At 40.1% G+C, this 19,627-nt stretch overlaps 1 protein-coding gene across 4 annotated transcripts in view; it reads left to right on the forward strand.

The window, feature by feature from the left end:
* Positions 1-19,627, forward strand: part of ATP8A2 (ATPase phospholipid transporting 8A2) — a 726,487-nt gene that overhangs the window by 533,712 nt on the left and 173,148 nt on the right. For all 4 annotated transcript variants that reach the window (XM_066369169.1, XM_066369168.1, XM_066369167.1 and 1 more), the window contains exons 31-33: positions 16,167-16,228; positions 16,794-16,850; positions 18,641-18,748. In XM_066369169.1, the coding sequence (XP_066225266.1) occupies positions 16,167-16,228; positions 16,794-16,850; positions 18,641-18,748 (227 nt within the window). The remainder of the gene's footprint in view (positions 1-16,166; positions 16,229-16,793; positions 16,851-18,640; positions 18,749-19,627) is intronic.

The raw sequence follows: 19,627 nt of genomic DNA on the forward strand, positions 1-19,627 counted from the left end.
CATTTTCTGAAGATCTGCTCTACTTGACAAATGCTTTTCAAGCAAACTCTTAGAGTTTATTTAAGGATTAGGTCTCCCAATTGGTCGTAGTCTTCCCCACAGCTAGAAGATGTTTCAGAAAAGTCACCAACTCTGCCTTCATGCATGCTGCTTAACACGTCCAAAGTGTTGCCTCTCACAGAGACATAGCTTTTAGTCTCAGAAAACAAAAAATGTATTACAGGAATGCTACTCTTTCATTCCTCTCAAATAGTAATAATTCCCCTGGGAAAAATTACTCCAAATGTTGACTAGACAAGGCCTTTGATTGTTCAGAGACCCAGAGAATATAAAGTTTCCAAGCCTCTTTGTTTCTGTGTCAATGTGTTCTGTGCTTCAAACAGAAATGATTCATCCTCACTGATATTAACCTATTAAATCCTGACAGACAAAATGCATGCACTGCCAATTTATTATACCCTCTGCCCCATTCTTTCCATTTCCTCAGAACTCCTTGTCCTTCCAGAGTCCCTAAGCCTCCAGATCAGAAAATAGCATTTTCTGCTTCTAACCCCACCCCCCAAAAGGGCCATTCTTAACAGAATCTTTTTTTTTTTAACCCAAAAGCTTTCCTGTGATTCATCTTTACTCATAGTGGATTTAATTGATCTTGAAATGGCTTTGTACAGGTTTACAAATATAAGAGTGTTGAATATGGTTTGTTTTAGTAGCTTTGACAATTTGGTGGTAGAAGCAACCATCATTTTATCAGGACTGACTGGTGATGGGAAGCGATAATGTGTAATGAGCATCAGAACAATTTTGACAATTGTCCTTATGTCCCTGGTCTCAGCCTTTTGTACTTAGGAAGAGATGGTGAATAGCATGGGTTGACCACAAGGACTACCTCCAGAGCCCTTACCCTTATACCTGTAATGTAGATATTGCACCTGTTTGAAGTGCTTCTCTTTGGATTCTGAGAAGTTTTACAAGGCAGTCTTTTACATACCTGCCTCTGAAGGAACTAATGTGGTCCATTCTGCAGTAGAGACAATGGGTTTCTAATCCTAGAGCTATAATTATGTGGTATGAAATTGTGGCTTGTCATTTATGTGGCATTTCTATAGTTCATTTGGTTTCATTATGTAAATCCATTTGCTTCGTGGTCTATGTTTAAGAGAGGATAGACTCCCAACCGCTACCTGAGGTATCACTAAGTGATTTTCAAGTTAGCTCTGCCACTTTTATTTGCTTCCCTCAGATGTGGCGATTTGCCTGGCTGTCAACTAACAGGGTGATATTTTTTCTTGTTTCTATCATGATCATCATCGTCGTCATCATCATTGATGTCATCATATGATTATATTTATTAAGGCATCATCATAGAGGTGTTTTTCAGTTGTGTTATAAGCAATAGCCTATTGAATGAAATAGATTAAGGTGAAATAAATTGAAAATATTGTGTATTTGGCATAGAACAAAGGAAGTCCATTGGTATTCTTGTTTATCAGTTGCCTTCCTTTAACAATTTGAGTAAATGTTGTAGAATTAACTGCTAAATTCTCACTATTAGTGTACAGCAAAAAAAAAAAAATGATGGTATCACTGCTCATTAACCTTGTTGAGTCATGTCATATTTATGTCAAAGAAAATGTGATAGACCGGGGCAGGGGGTGTTGAGGATACATCAGTGTGGGTCTGACTTCAAAGAGGTTATAGTCTGATAAGGGAGATTAGATTCACACATGGACAATTCTAGCACAAGGCAAATAATAAAATACAGATAAAGTGCTACCAGATTTCAGAGGACTGAGAGAGATGTCTTTCATTTGGGATTATAATGGCTTGCTAGGAGAGATAACATTTAGGCTTAGCCTGGAAATCCAAATAGGAATGAGGTGTATAGGGGTGGAGAGAAGAGCCAGACAAAGTGGGAATTTTAAGGCAGACGTGGAAAGCTGTTTAGAAGTTCATCCCTTCAAGAGTGGGAGGCAGTGGTGGGATTCAGCTGGTCCGCAACAGTTCCATAGAACCTATACCTAAGTTTTTGTTGAGTTCGGCAGACCGGTTATTAAAATGGCACTTGTAATCAGGGTTCTCTCTAAGGTGGGCACTTGGGCAACCACCCAATGTGGACATCACAAATTCACATTTCTTACTCGTTTTTAATGTTCCTCTGTGCAACAGCATATTCTAAGCGTCTGTAGTAATGTTCATTCCACCCATAGGAGAAAAAAATTGTAAGTGAGGACTCCAATCAAGAAGCAATATGGAAATATCTTAAATAACAATTTTATTGTTTATTGTCAGGTATTATTTCATATTTTTTCATTAATATTTTAAAACTCTTTCTTATAATATACCATATCCCCCCATGTATAAGATATACCCTTTTCTGAAAAAATTTGGGGTCTAAAAACTGGGTGCATCTTATACAGTGGTTGTGGCATTTCAAATGCCATAGATGGAACTGAGGACAAGGCAATATATGAAGACAGTGATTCGTCATCAGACACAGATGAGGACAAACTAATGGATGGGAGTTTTGACAGTGATGGGGAGTTGTATAATGAATAAAAAAGTTCAATAACTTTATATAATTTTTTTCAAATTAAGATACATCTTATACATGGGAGTATATTAAACATGGGTAAATACAGTAATCTAGTTTTGTGTTCTTCTTTATTGTTCCTATTTAAGTATTAAATGCATGAAATAATAAATACCTTTCGGTTCATTTTTTTATATACTTAAAATGGACATTAAGGCAGAGAACTGGTTGTTAAATCATTTGAATTTCACTACTGGTGAGAGGTGGTGGAAAGTTTGAGGAGGCAGATGAAAGCTGGATTGCAGAGGTCTTTGAATGTGAGGTTAAGGAATTGGAACTTAATTTTTTAGAAGCTGAAGAGCCAGTATGGAATTTAGATCAAGGAGAGCATTATCAGAGCAATTTAGGAAAATGAATCAATCATGTGAACGATAGAAGGTGGATGGTGGAAGGATGCTAGTTATGTCTCTGAGTATTCCAGGGAAAGCTTAAGGAAGGTTTAGTCCAGGAGATGGGAATTTGTGTATTGAGGAGGAAACATGTTTTGAGAAGAATTTATTTATTCAGCAAGATCTTGGCATACCAATGATGTGCCAGACACTGAGAGCACACTGGATATAAATGTGGCTGTCTTGCCCTCTGAGGGTTTCTATAAGGTTAGAGTTGATCAAGAAGTATAGAAATAGCCTGACCAGGTGGTGGCGCAGTGGATAGAGCATCCAACTGGGATGCAGAGGACCCAGGTTCGAGACCCCGAGGTCGCCAGCTTGAGCGTGGGCTCATCTGGTTTGAACAAAACTCACCAGCTTGGACCCAAGGCCACTGGCTTGAGCAAGGGGTTACTCAGTCTGCTGTAGCCCCACAGTCAAGGCACATATGAGAAAGCAATCAATGAACAACTAAGGTGTCGCAACGAAAAACTAACGATTGATGCTTCTCATCTCTCTTCGTTTCTGTCTCTCTGCCCCTATCTATCCCTTTCTCTGACTCTCTGTCTCTGTAGAAAAAAAAAAAAGAAGTATAGAAATAGTTGTTTTATTACCAGCATGCTATGTCTACAGACTCCAGGTAGAGCTTGATACAGGAACACAGCCTGGTCCAGTGCGTCCAGGAAGAGTCTTCTCCAAGGAAGTAAGTGGCATTTCAATTCTTGAAAGATGAGGAGAGGGTGAGCAAGTGGGGCAGTGGAGGTGTGGAGAAAGGGGGAGAGAGAGCATTTTTGGATGCACCAAGCAAGCACACAGGACCTGTGCTGCCGAGGAAGTTGAAGAAGCCATCAGCCATGCAACTGACCCTTGAACAACACGTGGGTTAGGGATGCTGACCTCCTATGCAGTTGGAAAACCACATATAACTTTTGATTCCCAAAATGCTTATCTAATAATAATATCCAACTGTTGACTGGAAACCTTACTCAAACATAAACAGTCAATTAACACCAATTTTGTATGTTATATGTATTATGTACTATATTTGTACAATAAACTAGAGGAAAGAATGTAATTAAGAAAATCATAAAGAAAATATATTTTCAGTATTTATGGGAAAGAAATCCACATATAACTAGACCTACATGGTTCAAACCTATGTTGTTCAAAGGTCAGCTGCATTTCCAGTGGGCGGGGGCTTGGACTCTGCACTTGACACAGCCTCTCACTCGCCTTGCAGGAGATGGCGCATCACTGGCCTGGACCATCCATGTCATTAGCACCCTCTCCCCCTTTCCCTACCCTTGTGCAATTGTAAATCAAACCTATCTCCACATATTTTCAATGTCAGCAGCACCCCCTTGTCAAGAGAGCTATGGCATGAGGTAGTGCAGGGTGAGGGGTGGGGGACACAGCTGGAAAAGGGGGCAAAGAAGTTATATGACAGTAAGATCACTAAAACCCAGCTGGGGCTTTTTCTTAGTGAAGGGTTTGAGGTCAGAGAGTCACATGGTGGAGTTTGCCTCTGAAGTAGGTAAGACTGTAACGTAGAGGAACAAACAAGATTGGCAAGAGAGCATAGGGTTATTAGGGGGTGGGGCCAGAAGTCAGTGCTGGAAATCAGGAAAGATTGCGAGTTTGAGAAAACCAGGATACGTAACTGATTAGATTTCTTGTTTATGTGTGCTGATTCACTGTCCTAAATATACATGATTCTTGTTATACTTAGAATTGCCATTTAGAAGGATATATTCACCCTACCCCTAAAGACGCATAGGAGCATGACACCAATTTGAGACCACCTGGGGCACCTTGAACGTTTGGGGGATCCTGATCTAACAGAGGATCACCTTTAGGCTTCTCTCTACCCCCAAGTCCTGCCTGATGCTGTTTCTCAGATGCTTGCCCAAACTCGGAGCCTAAAGGAATTTTGCTTGACTAGAGGCCAAAGTCCCCAGCATAACTTTATTTCATTGTTTCATGCTATGTCATTCTGTCACAAAGATGGTGACTTTTTTTTTTTACCAGGAATTCTCTTCACTGTGTATGGAGAGACTGTCAGGTACATAGCAGTGCTGTTCACTTGGGCACAAAATTTTTGAGAAGGTGTGAGCATGTTATTCATACATTAGAAAGCTTCCAAGAATTCTGCTTTGCTTATTTTTGCATGGTTTTGGATAGATGTTACAAAGCACTCCTTTCCTGATTGGGTTTGTGATGATTCATTTCAAGTTTCAAAATAAATTTTTCCACTCAAGCAATTCAGTAAATCAGATTTCTTCCAACCATCACAACTTTACGCTCACTCCCATGGCCCGCCTGTAGCTCCCGCCCTTTGATCTGAGAAGTGAATCTAGTTTAAAACCATAGATGTCACCTTCACAGGCACTGAAATTCATCATGAGCCTTGGTTCCAGGCCACACTTAGGTTTTCCATCGGTGTATTCCATCTGCAGTTTGAGCAGCCCTCCTTGAAGTGGAATGTGGTTATTGGCAAAAAAAAATGTAAAATCAGTTTTCATTTCAAAAAAGGAAATTTTCAGATTTTTTTTTTTTTTTGGACAAAATTTAAGAGGGAGGTGATGGGAAAGAGACTACTGAATATTTACCAGCAGAAAAAAATTTCTAAAAAAAAATTGTTCTTGATTGCTCAGAGTCCACACCCTGGAAACAATTCCCACCCACTTTCCAAAGAAAAAGTCCCATATGGATACTTACTGTACTGGCACAAAGTAAGCAACAGATCTTTCAACATTTGGGGAGAAAGCTATTTTATACTTTTAATAAATGTGCTACTGTAAGATTAGGCATGTTTCATAAACTGTAATAATAATAATGCATGTGTATAAAATGAAACATAGCTTCCTTCTCTCTGTGGCATTATTGGGTCACTTTAGGTTGAACTATTTATGACCTATACCGGTTACTATACATTTGGCTATCATATAAAATGATTTTTATTGTTTCACATTAAGCACAATTTGAGCAAGGCAGCCATTGTTCTCTGAGATTTCACCTTCTTAAACTCAATTATTCATTCATTAAAAAGAAAAAAACAATGGGTATGTTTTTTGTGCCAGGCCCAGGACTGGGTTCTGGGTATTACAGTAGTGTGCCTGTCAAGGCCCAGTCCCTGCCCTCACAGGACTTATACCAGGGAAGGCAAGATTGAACAAGAAGTATTACGAAAGAGGGAGGTCAAGGTCAAATGGTTGTATTCCAAGGAAGCTGACCTGGTTTCATTTTGGTTTTATGGCTTTTTTCCTGGAGGATGTGTCAACCAAGTTGAAGGATAAGGAGGAGTGAGGCAGGTAAAGAGTCGAGAGAACAGGGTTGTGGGACAGTCTGGGTGCGAGTATGATTCCGCGTGTGGAAGGCATGTGTGGATGGAAGATGGGGAGCACAGGGGTGAGATTCACATCACCTTGGAATGACAAGGGTAGATACAGGAAGATCAGACCCTTCCACACACTTGGGGACTTGTGAATCTTTGTATGGTAAGTTTAAAAGAAGCCGCTGATTAGTTATAAGCAGGAGCATCGATCTGGTTCACTTTAATGTAACCACCCTGGGGAGGAGGACTTGGAGCCCAGGTGGTTGATTGTTGCCTAATCTTGCATAGTGACAATAGCAGTAGAGATGGGTGGATTAAAGGACTGCTTTGAAGGTAGAGTTGGAAGAATTCAATATTGCCCTAATTTATACTTCCCTAATCTACCTGAATAGTATTGTCTTAAATCCTTAAAAAGAATGGGCTATTGCAGTCACAAAGTTTACCAACAAAATAATACTATATTTTAAAGTCAGGTATGTGAAACAGTAAGTTGATATTTTGTTCCCCTTTCAAAGACACTGACCATACTGTGTGCAGATTTTAAAAGACATAAAATAAATTTTAAAATACCTAGAATGAACATTAAGTGCTAAGTGGGACAGAAGAGAGGAATAGTAACTGCACGTGGCCTCTGCCATCTGGAAAAACCTGCTGAGAGGCCAGGGTGGTGTGGGGAACATTCATCAAACCCTGCAGCGTATAAATGAAGTGAGTGGAACTCGCCCACTAACAACTAGAGAGACAGAACACTCTAGGAGTGTTTAGATTTATACAAATAGAATGACAGCTTATAAATCTATATAACTAGTATAATACACTTAAAATAAGACCAGGTTTCCAAATTTAAAATATATATATTTTTTTCTGTTTTGGTTTGTTTTAAACATATGGACTGGTAGACACATCTCTAGTGATGTCTTGCCCCACACATCCATAGCACTGTTGTTTGGAAATACAAATTGGCTTCAAGGGCCATTGTTTCCATTCGGTTAAATATTTCTGATGTTTCAGTGTCTCTTTTAATAAACTCTATAGTACATATATTTTAAAGAGATGGTTTTTATGTAATGTTGCAAGGAATGTGAGCCAGAGTTCCCATATTTCACCCTTATCATTTTATCAGGAAGTTGAATCAAGGTGTATTAGTCACAGTAGGAATAGCTGCTGCAACAGTCTCCAAACCTCAGGGGCTTAGCCATATCAGGCTTATTTCTTACTCGTGTCACCAAAAGGAGGACTGCATTGTTCATAGGTGTAGCAACCACATTTCCTTATTTTCTGTATTTTTGATTCTCTGACATTTGAGGCCTGGATCCTGGAGAGACTGTCCCTCCCAAGGATAGCAAATACCTAGAGAGAGCAAATGACTTCCCTGAAAGATACAAAGCAACCGGCCTAGAGCCCATACCCCCACCATCTCCTTTATTAAACTCTCACACACCAAGTCACTATCCCCCTGACCTAAACCCTGGAGCAAGATACCATACAACTGGGGACAGCCCTATAACCCAGAGCCTGCTGAAGTTATTTAAACTATTCAACCGTAAGCTAACATAGCATACCAACCCTGCCTTGCCCATTCCCTCCCATGAAAACCCCAATAAAGGCTCTGGACCATGGTCTCCCCTCTCCCTTTCTCTCTCCTTGACTGACCCTGCTGCTTGCACATGTGGCCCTGCATGATATCCTGTGCCTCCTGTTTCTAGGGATCTATAAGTATAAACTTTTTACTTTGTGACAATCATTTCCATGTGTGCATGTACTATATTACTGTGCCTGAATAAAACAAAACCTGGGCCCATTTCTGTACAGTGGGGCTCCATGGCCCCTGGGTTTACCCTCAGCCTTAACACTGTGAGGGAAGAGAACCAGGAACAGGATAGCTTGTTCTTAACCACCTCTGGCAGGAATTGATCCAGCACTTCTGCTCATGTCTGAGTGGCAATAATTAGTCTCAGAGCTCTGACTAGGTACGAGGGACTGGAGAATGTTATTTAGCTGGGCACCTGAGAATAAGCAAAGAATCACGAGGTAGGTTTGACTTTGGCAATTGAGTGTGCTTTCCGTCCTTTTTGCTTCCATTGCAAATTTATTTTTAGTAAACAAATGTGAAAATGGATTGAAATTTGAGTTTTATATTCATCAGAAATGGCCATAGAGAGGAGAAAATCTAGCAAAAGCTTTATGTAACCAGGAACTTAACCCAACATTGGTTATGAATGTAATTATAATCACTAACACTTGAATAAACTCTACCTTTTTATAAACTCTTTCCAATATTTTTTTACAACTCTTTATAGAGAAAGGAAAAAATAAATTTTCTCTTCATGAAAACATAGTGTTGGAAGCAGAAAACCTAGTTTCAATTATAGTTGAGGCAGTACAGGCATTTGAATGGAATGAGTTCTAAAAGTTTGTTTGTAAATTGGTTATATAACACTTGAAATATATTTTCACTCTTGAGATTGATCTAAGAGTAGCTAGTTGGCCTTGTATCTCCTCTGAACCTCTGGAGTCTTAAAAGGCCCAGAGAGTGAGGTCAAGAAAGGTGGCCCTGACGACATTCTGGACCTGGCGCTGCTTGGAAAAAGTGCTTCTGAAACTTCTTGAGGCAAAAGTGGGGAGAAGGAAGTCAGAAGAGACTCAGCATCTGCTCTCCACCCAGGTTCCTAGCCAGGGCCCTGGCATCAAGGGAATGGTGCCACTTCTACCTTAATTCTCCCTCCTGAGTCACATGTGAGCGAGAGGCCTATAATTTTTAGTCCGTGTGTTCTATGGATTCTTACTACATTCAAAATACACCTATAAATTCACCCCATCTGTTTTCTTGATTATTAAATCCTGTCTTCTCTGACTGTACTGTGCTATGCTATAATGTTGTCTTCAAATTTTGCTTTTTGTCAAGAGCTGTTTCTGAGTAGATTTTTGTGGTTTAGCTGGGTAATGATGTAATGTTTTTAATGGCCATTAAATTGAAATGGCATCTTTATAAAATGTCATCAACCTAGCCCTTCGGAATATTCTAAAGTAAGTTCCTTGATCATTCTGTCTATTAGGAAAATGAGATGCTTTTCTCACAAATTGTGGGTTTACCCACAATTATTTTCAAAGAGGTTTTTGCATGCAACATTTTGGGCCAGCCCCTGCTAATGTATAAGGCCCATGTGGTTTTGTTTCAATTGTCCACAATAGTCTGTTTTAGTGACTGTGTTCCTAAATCTTATTTGCCTAATCTTACATTATGTTGGTCCCTGTATCAACCAGATTTTGCAAAGAGTATATATGTTTTGAAGAACAGGCTTAACCACTGCTGTGGGTCAGTTGATCCTAAAGCCATAGCATTATTCGGGGCTGTGAGAACATACTGAGTATAGGGAATGCCTTCCTCTCTCATTTCAGCCTCCTCTGGGCGATCTGATCTGGATTTGCAAAAGGCTGAATGATCTCAGACTGTTGAGTTAAATGCCCACTGTTCTAATGCAACAGGCAGGTTATTCCTCCTTACCTCTCCCGTTGCTGGTGGCCTTTGTGATCTGATGATGGGTTTGGGTTTAGGTCAGGCTGGTTAAGATAAGAAAACAAAGGTTTGATGATATTATAGCTCTCCACATGCACTTATGATGCATCTCTTTTGTAGGGACCTTTTAGAGCCTTGCAGAACTTGGCTCCTGCTGACCTCACCAGTCTGCCACCTGCCACCTCAGCCTCACCCACACCTCCCACTGCTCACCACCCCATTGGTGCAGGATGGGAGTCAGTGTTGGGGTCCACTTCCAGGCCTCTGTATAGGCTGGTTCCCCTTTTTACCTGAACTGTCCTTTCCCCTCTCTCTGCATATTTCCTCCTAAATATCCATCTATCCCACCTCCTGCTGCTTTTTCTGAAGTAATGTTCTTACTATATTCACACAAATGAATAATGATCTGAAGGCTAGCATGGGGAACCCAACTACTCACCTTAGTTTGGGGGTTATTTTTTCTCTATCAAAATAAAAAAATTACTTGAGATTTTGAATATCCGACTAAAATTAAAACAAACTCCAGGAAAGATTTTCCCCGACTGGAGTGTTGAAATCACCACAGTACCATTAAGATTAAGCAAAGTGGGAGGAAATAATTTGGCAGCAGCAGCAGCCTTTAGGAATAAACCTGGACAATCAAAGCAGGCTTTTCCAGCTTGGGGTTCCCAGCAAGCCATAGCTTATTAATGCATTCACCCACAAATGCTTTCATCTCTCCTTCAGGGGTATGTTATTGGCAAGTTTTAACGAAATGATTCCTACAGGGATTTGCCTCTAGAGAAATATAACCTGTAAGAGAACAATCCATTCCATGGGAATTCCCCCAACTGGATGTACAGAGTGCTAACTTGTGGCTCATTTAGGAGATGCTGTCTTTTCAGAGGTGCTTGCGTGTTCCATAATCTCAAATTGGTTTGGGAGTTTCTCTTCCAAGGAATTAATTATTTACAAATGGTATTAGTTTTGACTGAGGTGGGAGTCACCCTTCCCTAGGTAGAAAACTAAAATATAATGGTGAGTTATCTTTCTGAAATGATGAGCTATAACCTTAGGTTAATCTAATCTTTGCTAATGGTTACCTTAAATGTATTCAAACTACCTCAAGTGTAAACATTTTACTTAATGCCAGTAGCATTCTATGATCATAAGAATGTATTATAATGAATGCATTATAGAAGCTATCAACCATTGGAAAGTACCCTCTGGTTTCCCGTCTATTGCTTCTGTCCATGCCAAACTGCCCGCAGAACAATCAGTGGTCTTTAGGGGTTCCATGGAGGTGCTCTTCCTGAGTGAGCTCTCAGTCCTGTAGGACATCAAAGAGTTTGCCTCCTTATAGGGCCATCAGCACTGTGAGCCTCACAGCGTCTCTCCGCTGATCGTGTGAACCATTTTGTCCCATCACACTCTCTCCTCTCAGGCTGAGTGGAGAGAAGGGGATCCCCTCCATAGGTTGGACACTCTTACTTAAGAATGCATTCTCTGTACTTGTTCCAGATCTTATTTTCTCTTCCTCTAATGCTGTGGTTCTCACTCCAGGTGATTTTGTCCCTGGGAAAGGTGAAAATGCCTGAAGACATTTTTGTCCTCACAATTATGGGTGGATACTACTGGCACCTAGTGGGTAGAGATTAGGATGCTGCCAAACACCCTATAATACGTAGGACAGTGTCCCATAACAAAGAATTATCTAGAAAAACTTCAGTATTGCCGAGGAGATTTAGGAATTCTGGAGCTGAATATAGGTAGAATGATCCGAGGCAATTCAGATCATTACTCTTCTCAGTTAAAATGCCTGTTCTCCTTCATTCATGAATACATAGAATGAGATTGATATTAGGAAAAACACCCTAAGCTAAACTGTACAGGAGGAAGATCTGAAACTCTCCAGTTTCTACCATTAGACGTGTGGGGTTAAGTTAGTAGCAAAGAACATGGACCTTACAATCTTAGAATTTTCTCTCTCTCCTTTCAGAAACCTTAGTGATAATTCAATCATCCTTATCAGTTTCTGATAGAAAACCCCCATTCTATAGATATACAAACTGAGACTCAGATCTAAAATTTGTAAAAGCTGATAGTGGCAGGTCTGGAACAAGAGACCAGGAATGGAAGAAACAGGTCTTCCACTCTACTACCTAGTATTTTTCCTACTAACCTAATAACCTAACTCCTCCTCTCCACCTCATTTTTCCAAATAACCTTTTTTTTTTTTTTGTATTTTTCTGAAGCTGGAAACGGGGAGAGACAGTCAGACAGACTCCCGCATGCGCCCGACCGGGATCCACCCGGCACGCCCACCAGGGGCAATGCTCTGCCCACCAGGGGGCGATGCTCTGCCCCTCCGGGGCATCGCTCTGCCGCGACCAGAGCCACTCTAGCGCCTGGGGCAGAGGCCAAGGAGCCATCCCCAGTGCCCAGGCCATCTTCCAAATAACCTTTTGTTAATAGTATCATGCTACATTGCTCTCCATTCTTGTGTTGTGAGTTTACAATATTGATTACTTGGTACCAACTTTTAATTAGTATTCTTGTATTAATAGGGCCAGAACCAATGTTTTCCATCTCAGACAAATGATACCACTATTTACCTAGTTACTCAGGCCAAAAATTGTGAAATCATCCTGGATTCCTTATATCTTTTTCCACCCAACATTCCAATTCATAGGCAAAGCCTATCATCTCTACTTCCGAAATATGTGCCAGTTTCCTTCACTGTTCTGCATCCAGCATAGCCACTCTGCCCTGCAGTGTGCAACAGAACTTTCTGTGATGTTGGACATGTCTGTTATCTGTGCTGTTGAAGACAGTAGTTGTTAGCTACCCGTGGCTACTGAGCATTTGCAATGTGGCTAAGTGTGACTGAGGGACTGTTGACTTTTGATAACAATCTTATTGATACATAATTTGCATACCATACAGTTCCCACTTTAAAGTGCACGATTCTGTGGTTTTTAATGTATTCACATAGCTATGCAACTATGACCTTAGTTCATGTTCGAGCATTTTCTTCACCCCCAAAAGAAACCCCATACCTATTAGCCGTTACTCCTCATTTCTCCCCAAACAACCCCAGCTCCTGACGGCCACTAATCTACTTTCTGTCTATAGATTTCATACAAGTAAAATGATTCAACATATGTCCTTTTGTGACTGGCTTCTTTCACCTAGCACAATATAGTTAAAGTTCGTTCCTGTTGTAGCATGTATTTGTACTTCATTTCTCCTTATTGCTCAATAACATTCTGTTGTATAGATGGACCACATTTTATCCATTCACTCATTGATGGCATTTGGCTATTGTGAAAATGCTGCTATGAAAACTCATGAGCATGTTTTTATATGTTTCATTCATATGTTTTTACTTCTCTTGGGTATGTACCTAGGAGTGGAATTGCTGGACTTTGTGTTAACTCTGCATAACCTTTTGAGGAGCTGTCTGACAGTTTTCCAAAGCGGCTGCATTATTTATTTTTCCACCAGCAGTGTTTGAGCATTAGAATGTCACCATATCCTTGCTACCTCCTGTTATTATCTTGTTTGCCACACTAGTAGGTGTTAAATGCTATCTCATTGTGGTTTTAATTTTGTATTTTTGATGGCTAATAATGTTGATCATCTCTGCATGCACTTATTAGCTATTTGTATGAGTTTGAAAAAAAAATCTCTTCAGATTCTTTGCCCATTTTTAAATTATTTGTTTTTTTATTGTTGAATTGTAAGAGTTTTCTATGTATTCTGGATACAAGTTCCTTATCAGATAAATGTTTGAAAATATTTTCTCCATATTTCTGATTTTCTTTCACTTTTTGATGGTATCCTTTGAAGTATAAAAATTTTATAAATTTTGATGAAGTCTTATTTGCCAATTTTTTCTCTTGTCACTGCTCTTTTGGTATCATAGCTAAGACACCATTACCAAGTCTAAGGCCATATTACTCCTATGTTTTATTCCAAGAGTAAAAGTTTTGTAATTGTTAGTTCTATGATCCGTTTAAGCTGTACAATTCAGAAGTATTACTTACATTCAGAATATTGTTTCTCTGTCACCTTCATCTAGTCCAAACTTTTTTCATCACCCTAAACTGAAACTCTGTACAAATTAAGCAGTAACTCCTTTTACTCCTCTTTCACATCCACCCCAGGCAAATTTTTTATTTTACTTCATTTTAACTAATTTAAATGTAAACAACTACAGCAGCTGGTGGCTACCATATTGGACATAGTTCTACACACCACCAGTATTATCTTCCTGGACAGATGGCTAGTGTCATTTCCACACTGGCATTGCACTTAACTGTTACTACAGTTTTGGTAGTCCAAGATCCGCCCTCCCATAAAAGCTGGACTGTTTCTTTAAGAGCATTACTCAGACCATTTCATTTCCAGCTCAGAATCATCCAGTGGTTTCCTATCATAATTAACTGTGAAAGCCCAGCTCCCCACCATGGCCTACATTAAGTTGTACCTCCTGTCTGATCATTACCTTGTGTGACCAGCCAAAGTAACCATTGTGATGATGATCTTTGAGCTCCTCTATGTGCCTTCATTCACACTGCTGGCAATTTCTCTCTGCCTGGAATGCTCTCCCCCCTAAATATTCATATAACTCACACCATCATACTGCTCAGATCTGCTCAGTGTTACCTTCTCAGAAAGATTTTTCCTGAACTTGCTATCTCAAAGAGCAGCCTCTGTCATTCTCTGTTCCATTACCCTACCTTGTATTTCTTCATAGAACTTATTGCACTGGACATTATATTGTATATCTACTGTGTTGATGTTCTGGCTCCCTTTGTTGCAGTTGAGCCCCATGAAAACAGACCTCGTCTCCTCGGTTCCGTATCTGGCATATTTGTATAAGGAAAAAGTAATGTTACTCCTTTCAAGACTAGAATCTGTGTTAGAATCAAATCAATGGCCTCCTATCTGATCTCAAGTGTTTCTGTATGGAGGCAATGTCTTTAAAAGTGTCACAATTAATATTAAAACAATCTGAAGTCCAGTAACTAAAAGTGCACAGGTTTGAATGGCTTTTGCTAGTAAATCAACATATTACCTCCTTGACGTTAATTTAGCCTCTCCCTTACTTTTTGAACTTTTCCCTTCCCTTTTAATGAAACCCTGCCTAAGCTGCTAGTCTGTCTTCACCACCTCCTCTCCCTAAGCTTTGAAATCATTCCTTTTTAAGTCGGTGGCCACATCTCTTTCTTTCTCCTGTTCTGCTAGGATAACCCTCCCTCCCCCCAGCTGCAGTCTCTCAGTGTGAGTCTGCCATGCAGCCATGATGTCACTCTGTGGTTCATTTACCTGTCTAGAATCAGGAGGAAAGGCGTGCCCTGGAGTTAGAGCTGGGGTTCCAGGCTTCTACCTGTGATGAGACTTGATTATTACAGTGTTTTAGAACACTAAGCAGATTTCAATTCTTTGATAGGATTCTCCAACAAGCAGACGGAAATCCATGAGCCCAATTATGTGTGTGTGTGTATGTAGCAGCAGTTACTGTGTTGGAAATATAAGCAGAAAACCTCTTATGTACTTGGATTGTAGGCCACGGGTCTGAATTTGAGCATAAAAGAGACTAAAAGGAGACAGGCTGTGTCATCCAAAGAAACCATTCCTGATCTTAAAATAGGCTTTGACCCCTCAGGATAGAAGCTGGCATTTTCACAGCAGGCTAGCTGACAAGAATTAGACAACTGTATTAGAGGTCTTCCTCAGTGATTCTTAAGTACATTGTAATAGTCATCTTCACAGAGCAACACATGGGAAAGGTACAAAAATGCAAGCTTCAGAATCCTAGTTGTATTTTCCAGATGTCTGTCATCTTAGTGTTTGCATTCCTTCGATTTATAGATTCCGGAAGGTCATGTCGTTGCCTATGTGGATAAGAGTAGATTATAGCCTCCAAAATTCTCTGAGCTCAAGAATTATGACTCGGTTTTGTATTTGTGTAATCGTCTCTTTTTATTGGCCTATAATTCCAAGTTAGCAAGAATTAAAGATGAATAGAAAATGAATGCTTGGAAAAGGTCTAATGCTGGCATTAGTAAAGACAGATTAATATGACTTTATTCTATTCCTATTTTTAACCAAATAAAGGGAGATTTTAACTTTTATGAAACTCTAAATCTCCATGCCGATCAAGTGTGTGGTTGTTTGGTTTGTCAGAAACCAATTTTGTTTGCTCCATTTGGAGAGAATATGTGGTAAAAATAATTCAGACTCACAGATGTAATTTTTGAAATTCCTTTACCTTTTAATAAATGTTTCCAAAGTTTGCTTTTATGTTCTGAATAAAATAGACTGCAGTTCTGTGCTCTAGAGGTTAGTAGTAACTTCTTTGTTTTTCAGATACTGCGTTGGCCAACGGTCATACCACAGACTATTTATTTGTTGGAAATATTGTTTACACAGTAAGTTTATTTCTCTGTATACTGAGCCATTCTTAAATAACACAGGTGTGGATCCTGCCTCTCAAAGGCCTTTACATGAGGCCTTCTGTATAATCATTTATTTCGGATCTTTAGACGATATATTCTAGATTTCTTGAAGCTCAGAGTGGTTGTGAAATATTTATCTTATTTTTTGGTGAAGATTAAGCAGAATTAGGATTTCTGAACAGCTGGTTAACAGCTTTCCCCATTCCTAAAAAAACCATTCCACTTCTACCTGTGGGGGAGGGGGAAAGGACTCTAAAGATGGTGATTTCTCCGAATTCTCCCAAGTTAAGTAAAGAGCAAAAGTAACTAATCCTTGTTGAGAAGATAGTCACTAAGATGAGAGTGTTTCTTAAATAAAGTAGACCTGCCTGTATTCCCTAAAACTACCCCTGGAGACTTAGTTACCTACATGGCACCTTCCCAGTGCAGCTGCCTGGGAGGAGTGTCTTCTAGAAGGGGATCCTTGGGATTTCTCCTGGAACTGAAAATCACTCACTAAGGATAACATGATTTCCCAAACGCTTCTGTCTTTTCACAGTATGTTGTTGTCACGGTTTGTCTAAAAGCTGGTTTGGAGACTACAGCTTGGACTAAAGTAAGTTTTTGCTAGAATTATTTCTGTATTCACTATAGATACTTTTCCTAGTATGATACCTTTTTAAGCCTTGGAAAAGCAGTAAGCAATATCCAGCTATCTTATTTTAAATTTTGCATGTAAAAATTGTGATATGATCTTTATCAGGGCATATTTGCAATTCAAACTTTCCTGATGATTCATTTTCTTGGCTCTTAATACAGCTATAAGCCATGGACATTCATTTCATTTCAAATGTATATGCTCATTATAAAAAGAATACATACAAAATACAGGACAGAAAGGAGAACTTTTAATTTCCATAATTTTACCACCAAAAGATAGTGACTGTTAACACTTTGCTATATGACCCTCCAGACTTTGTTCCGTGTAGTTTTTAAAAAGATAATGCATTACAGGACATAGACTTTTATAATCTTTTTTTTACTTAAAAATACATCCCTAACATTTTTTTTTTTTTTTGTATTTTTCTGAAGCTGGAAATGGGGAGAGACAGTCAGACAGACTCCCGCATGCGCCTGACCGGGATCCACCCAGCACGCCCACCAGGGGGCGACGCTCTGCCCACCAGGGGGCGATGCTCTGCCCATCCTGGGCGTCGCCATGTTGCGACCAGAGCCACTCTAGCATCTGGGGCAGAGGCCAAGGAGCCATCCCCAGCGCCCGGGCCATCTCTGCTCCAATGGAGCCTTGCTGCGGGAGGGGAAGAGAGAGACAGAGAGGAAGGAGAGGGGGAGGGGTGGAGAAGCAGATGGGTGCTTCTCCTATGTGCCCTGGCCGGGAATCGAACCCGGGACTTCTGCACGCCAGGCCGAGGCTCTACCACTGAGCCAACCGGCCAGGGCCCTAACATTTTTCACCCTTTAAAGTATACTTCTTCAAAATCATTATTAATGATTAAAGAGAATTAAATCTTATCAGTATCCCATCTCTTTTTTAATCATACCCCAGTTTTAGACATTTTGCTGGTTTCCAGTGTTTGGGGAGTATATCATCGTTTCATGATGGCCTGTCACTGCTGTTTAAATAGGTTCCTAATTCTGTTTTGAGACAGTAAGGGAAGGTGGGAGATTTGTGTGAAAGCAGGGAATCTCTTAAGGAACGATGGCAATTAATCCAGGTAAGAGCAGAAGGTGGTTTAGCCTGGGACATTAGCAGAGGAGATAGTGAGAAGTGTTAATATTTTAGATGTATTTAAAAAAAAAAAAAGGCAAACAGAACTTGATGATGTATCAGATCATGGAAGTGGAAGAAAGGCAAAAGTCAAGTATCATGATATTAAGGTGAAAATGACAAAAAATTTACAGCTCAGTAGATGCTTCAAAGGGCATTGTAGCTGTAATATCCATTCCAGATTTTTTAAAAAGTTTTTTGGAGAATAGAAAGAACAAAGTCTCAAAATGGTAACTAAAAACATCGTGTTCATCTTGTCTATTGCACATTCTGTTACTAGTTAGATCTTGTTTTATGCAGCTCCTCATCAGAGCAGCTGGTGAGAAATGAAATGAGCCTCCTCACACTACGAGATGGATCTAGAGGAAGATCAGCTTGTGGTGGCCAAAGCACCTTCATCTTCAGGGTAGTACAAGGACATTAGGCACTTGAACTCACTGTTAAACCCTTGGAGACAAGGAGATTAGGCAGATTGAATTCTCCAGTGACTGGAGAGGGACCAGAATCTCTCCATAAAGAAAACCAGCTTGGATGCAGGGATTGTGCAGCAGGTAGAGTCCAGTGCTTGTCCCATGCCAGCAGAGTGGCCCTGCCTAACTGTGTGTTTTCTTCTGCAGTTCAGTCATCTGGCTGTCTGGGGAAGCATGCTGATCTGGCTGGTATTTTTTGTCATCTACTCAACCATCTGGCCCACCATTCCTATTGCTCCAGATATGAAAGGACAGGTCAGTGCTGTTAACCGTGAGTGAACTTTCCATGTCTCATGGCAATGATGCTTTTCTGTGTGTGGTCTTTCCATGTCAAGTGAACTTTGGAGAGGTGGGTGTTGCCTGCTACCATCAAAATATATCAGGAGGGAAACAGACTAAATCAAGGTACTTGATAGAGGTTTGTCCAGTCCATAGAAATGACATCTGAAATTTTAACTGTTGTAAAAATTGTCAACCTAAATCCTCTGACCTACCCCTTATGTCTATCTTTCCATAATAAATTCTGTGTTATTCACACACCGTTCTGATGTATGTAGTTCATGGTTCTTGAAAAACTGGAGATCTTTTGAGTGGCTCATAATCCAGTCAATATGTTGATTGTAGTTTTGATGTTAAATGTAGATTTATATTCTTATAGTTGTTGATAGTCACCTGTGAAAGATAAATCTAATAACTCTTATTAACTGGATTATTCAGATCATTAATTAATTAGAATATCTCATTGTTCATCTCTTAATCTAGAGAGGCTGAGATTGTTATAGGTGTTTAAATTTTTTTATATTTTCTTTCCTTTGTATTTTTGTTGTCCAGTGTTTGAGAGTGAGCCAACCATGGCAGACTGGATCTTTCCACAGCATTGTGTCTGGAGAGGAGCTTGATAGTCCTGAGTTCTAAGCCTCCTCAGTTTACAAATGAAGTTCTGCAGGGCCAAATTCTCCAGGCCCAGAGCCAGCATCCCACTTCTAGTCCATTCCCTGGCCCTGGGTCCTTAGGACCCTAATTTCTCTTCCCAAAGAGCCAAAGCCCACTTCTAGGCCTGCTTGGTTATATATTCAAATCTAGGCCAGTGTGAGGACCCCTGGGCCCAAGGGGCTTCTCTTTGCAAAGGATGTG

Source organism: Saccopteryx leptura, chromosome 2, assembly GCF_036850995.1.
Source record: "Saccopteryx leptura isolate mSacLep1 chromosome 2, mSacLep1_pri_phased_curated, whole genome shotgun sequence".
NCBI classification, from domain to species: Eukaryota; Metazoa; Chordata; class Mammalia; order Chiroptera; family Emballonuridae; genus Saccopteryx; species Saccopteryx leptura.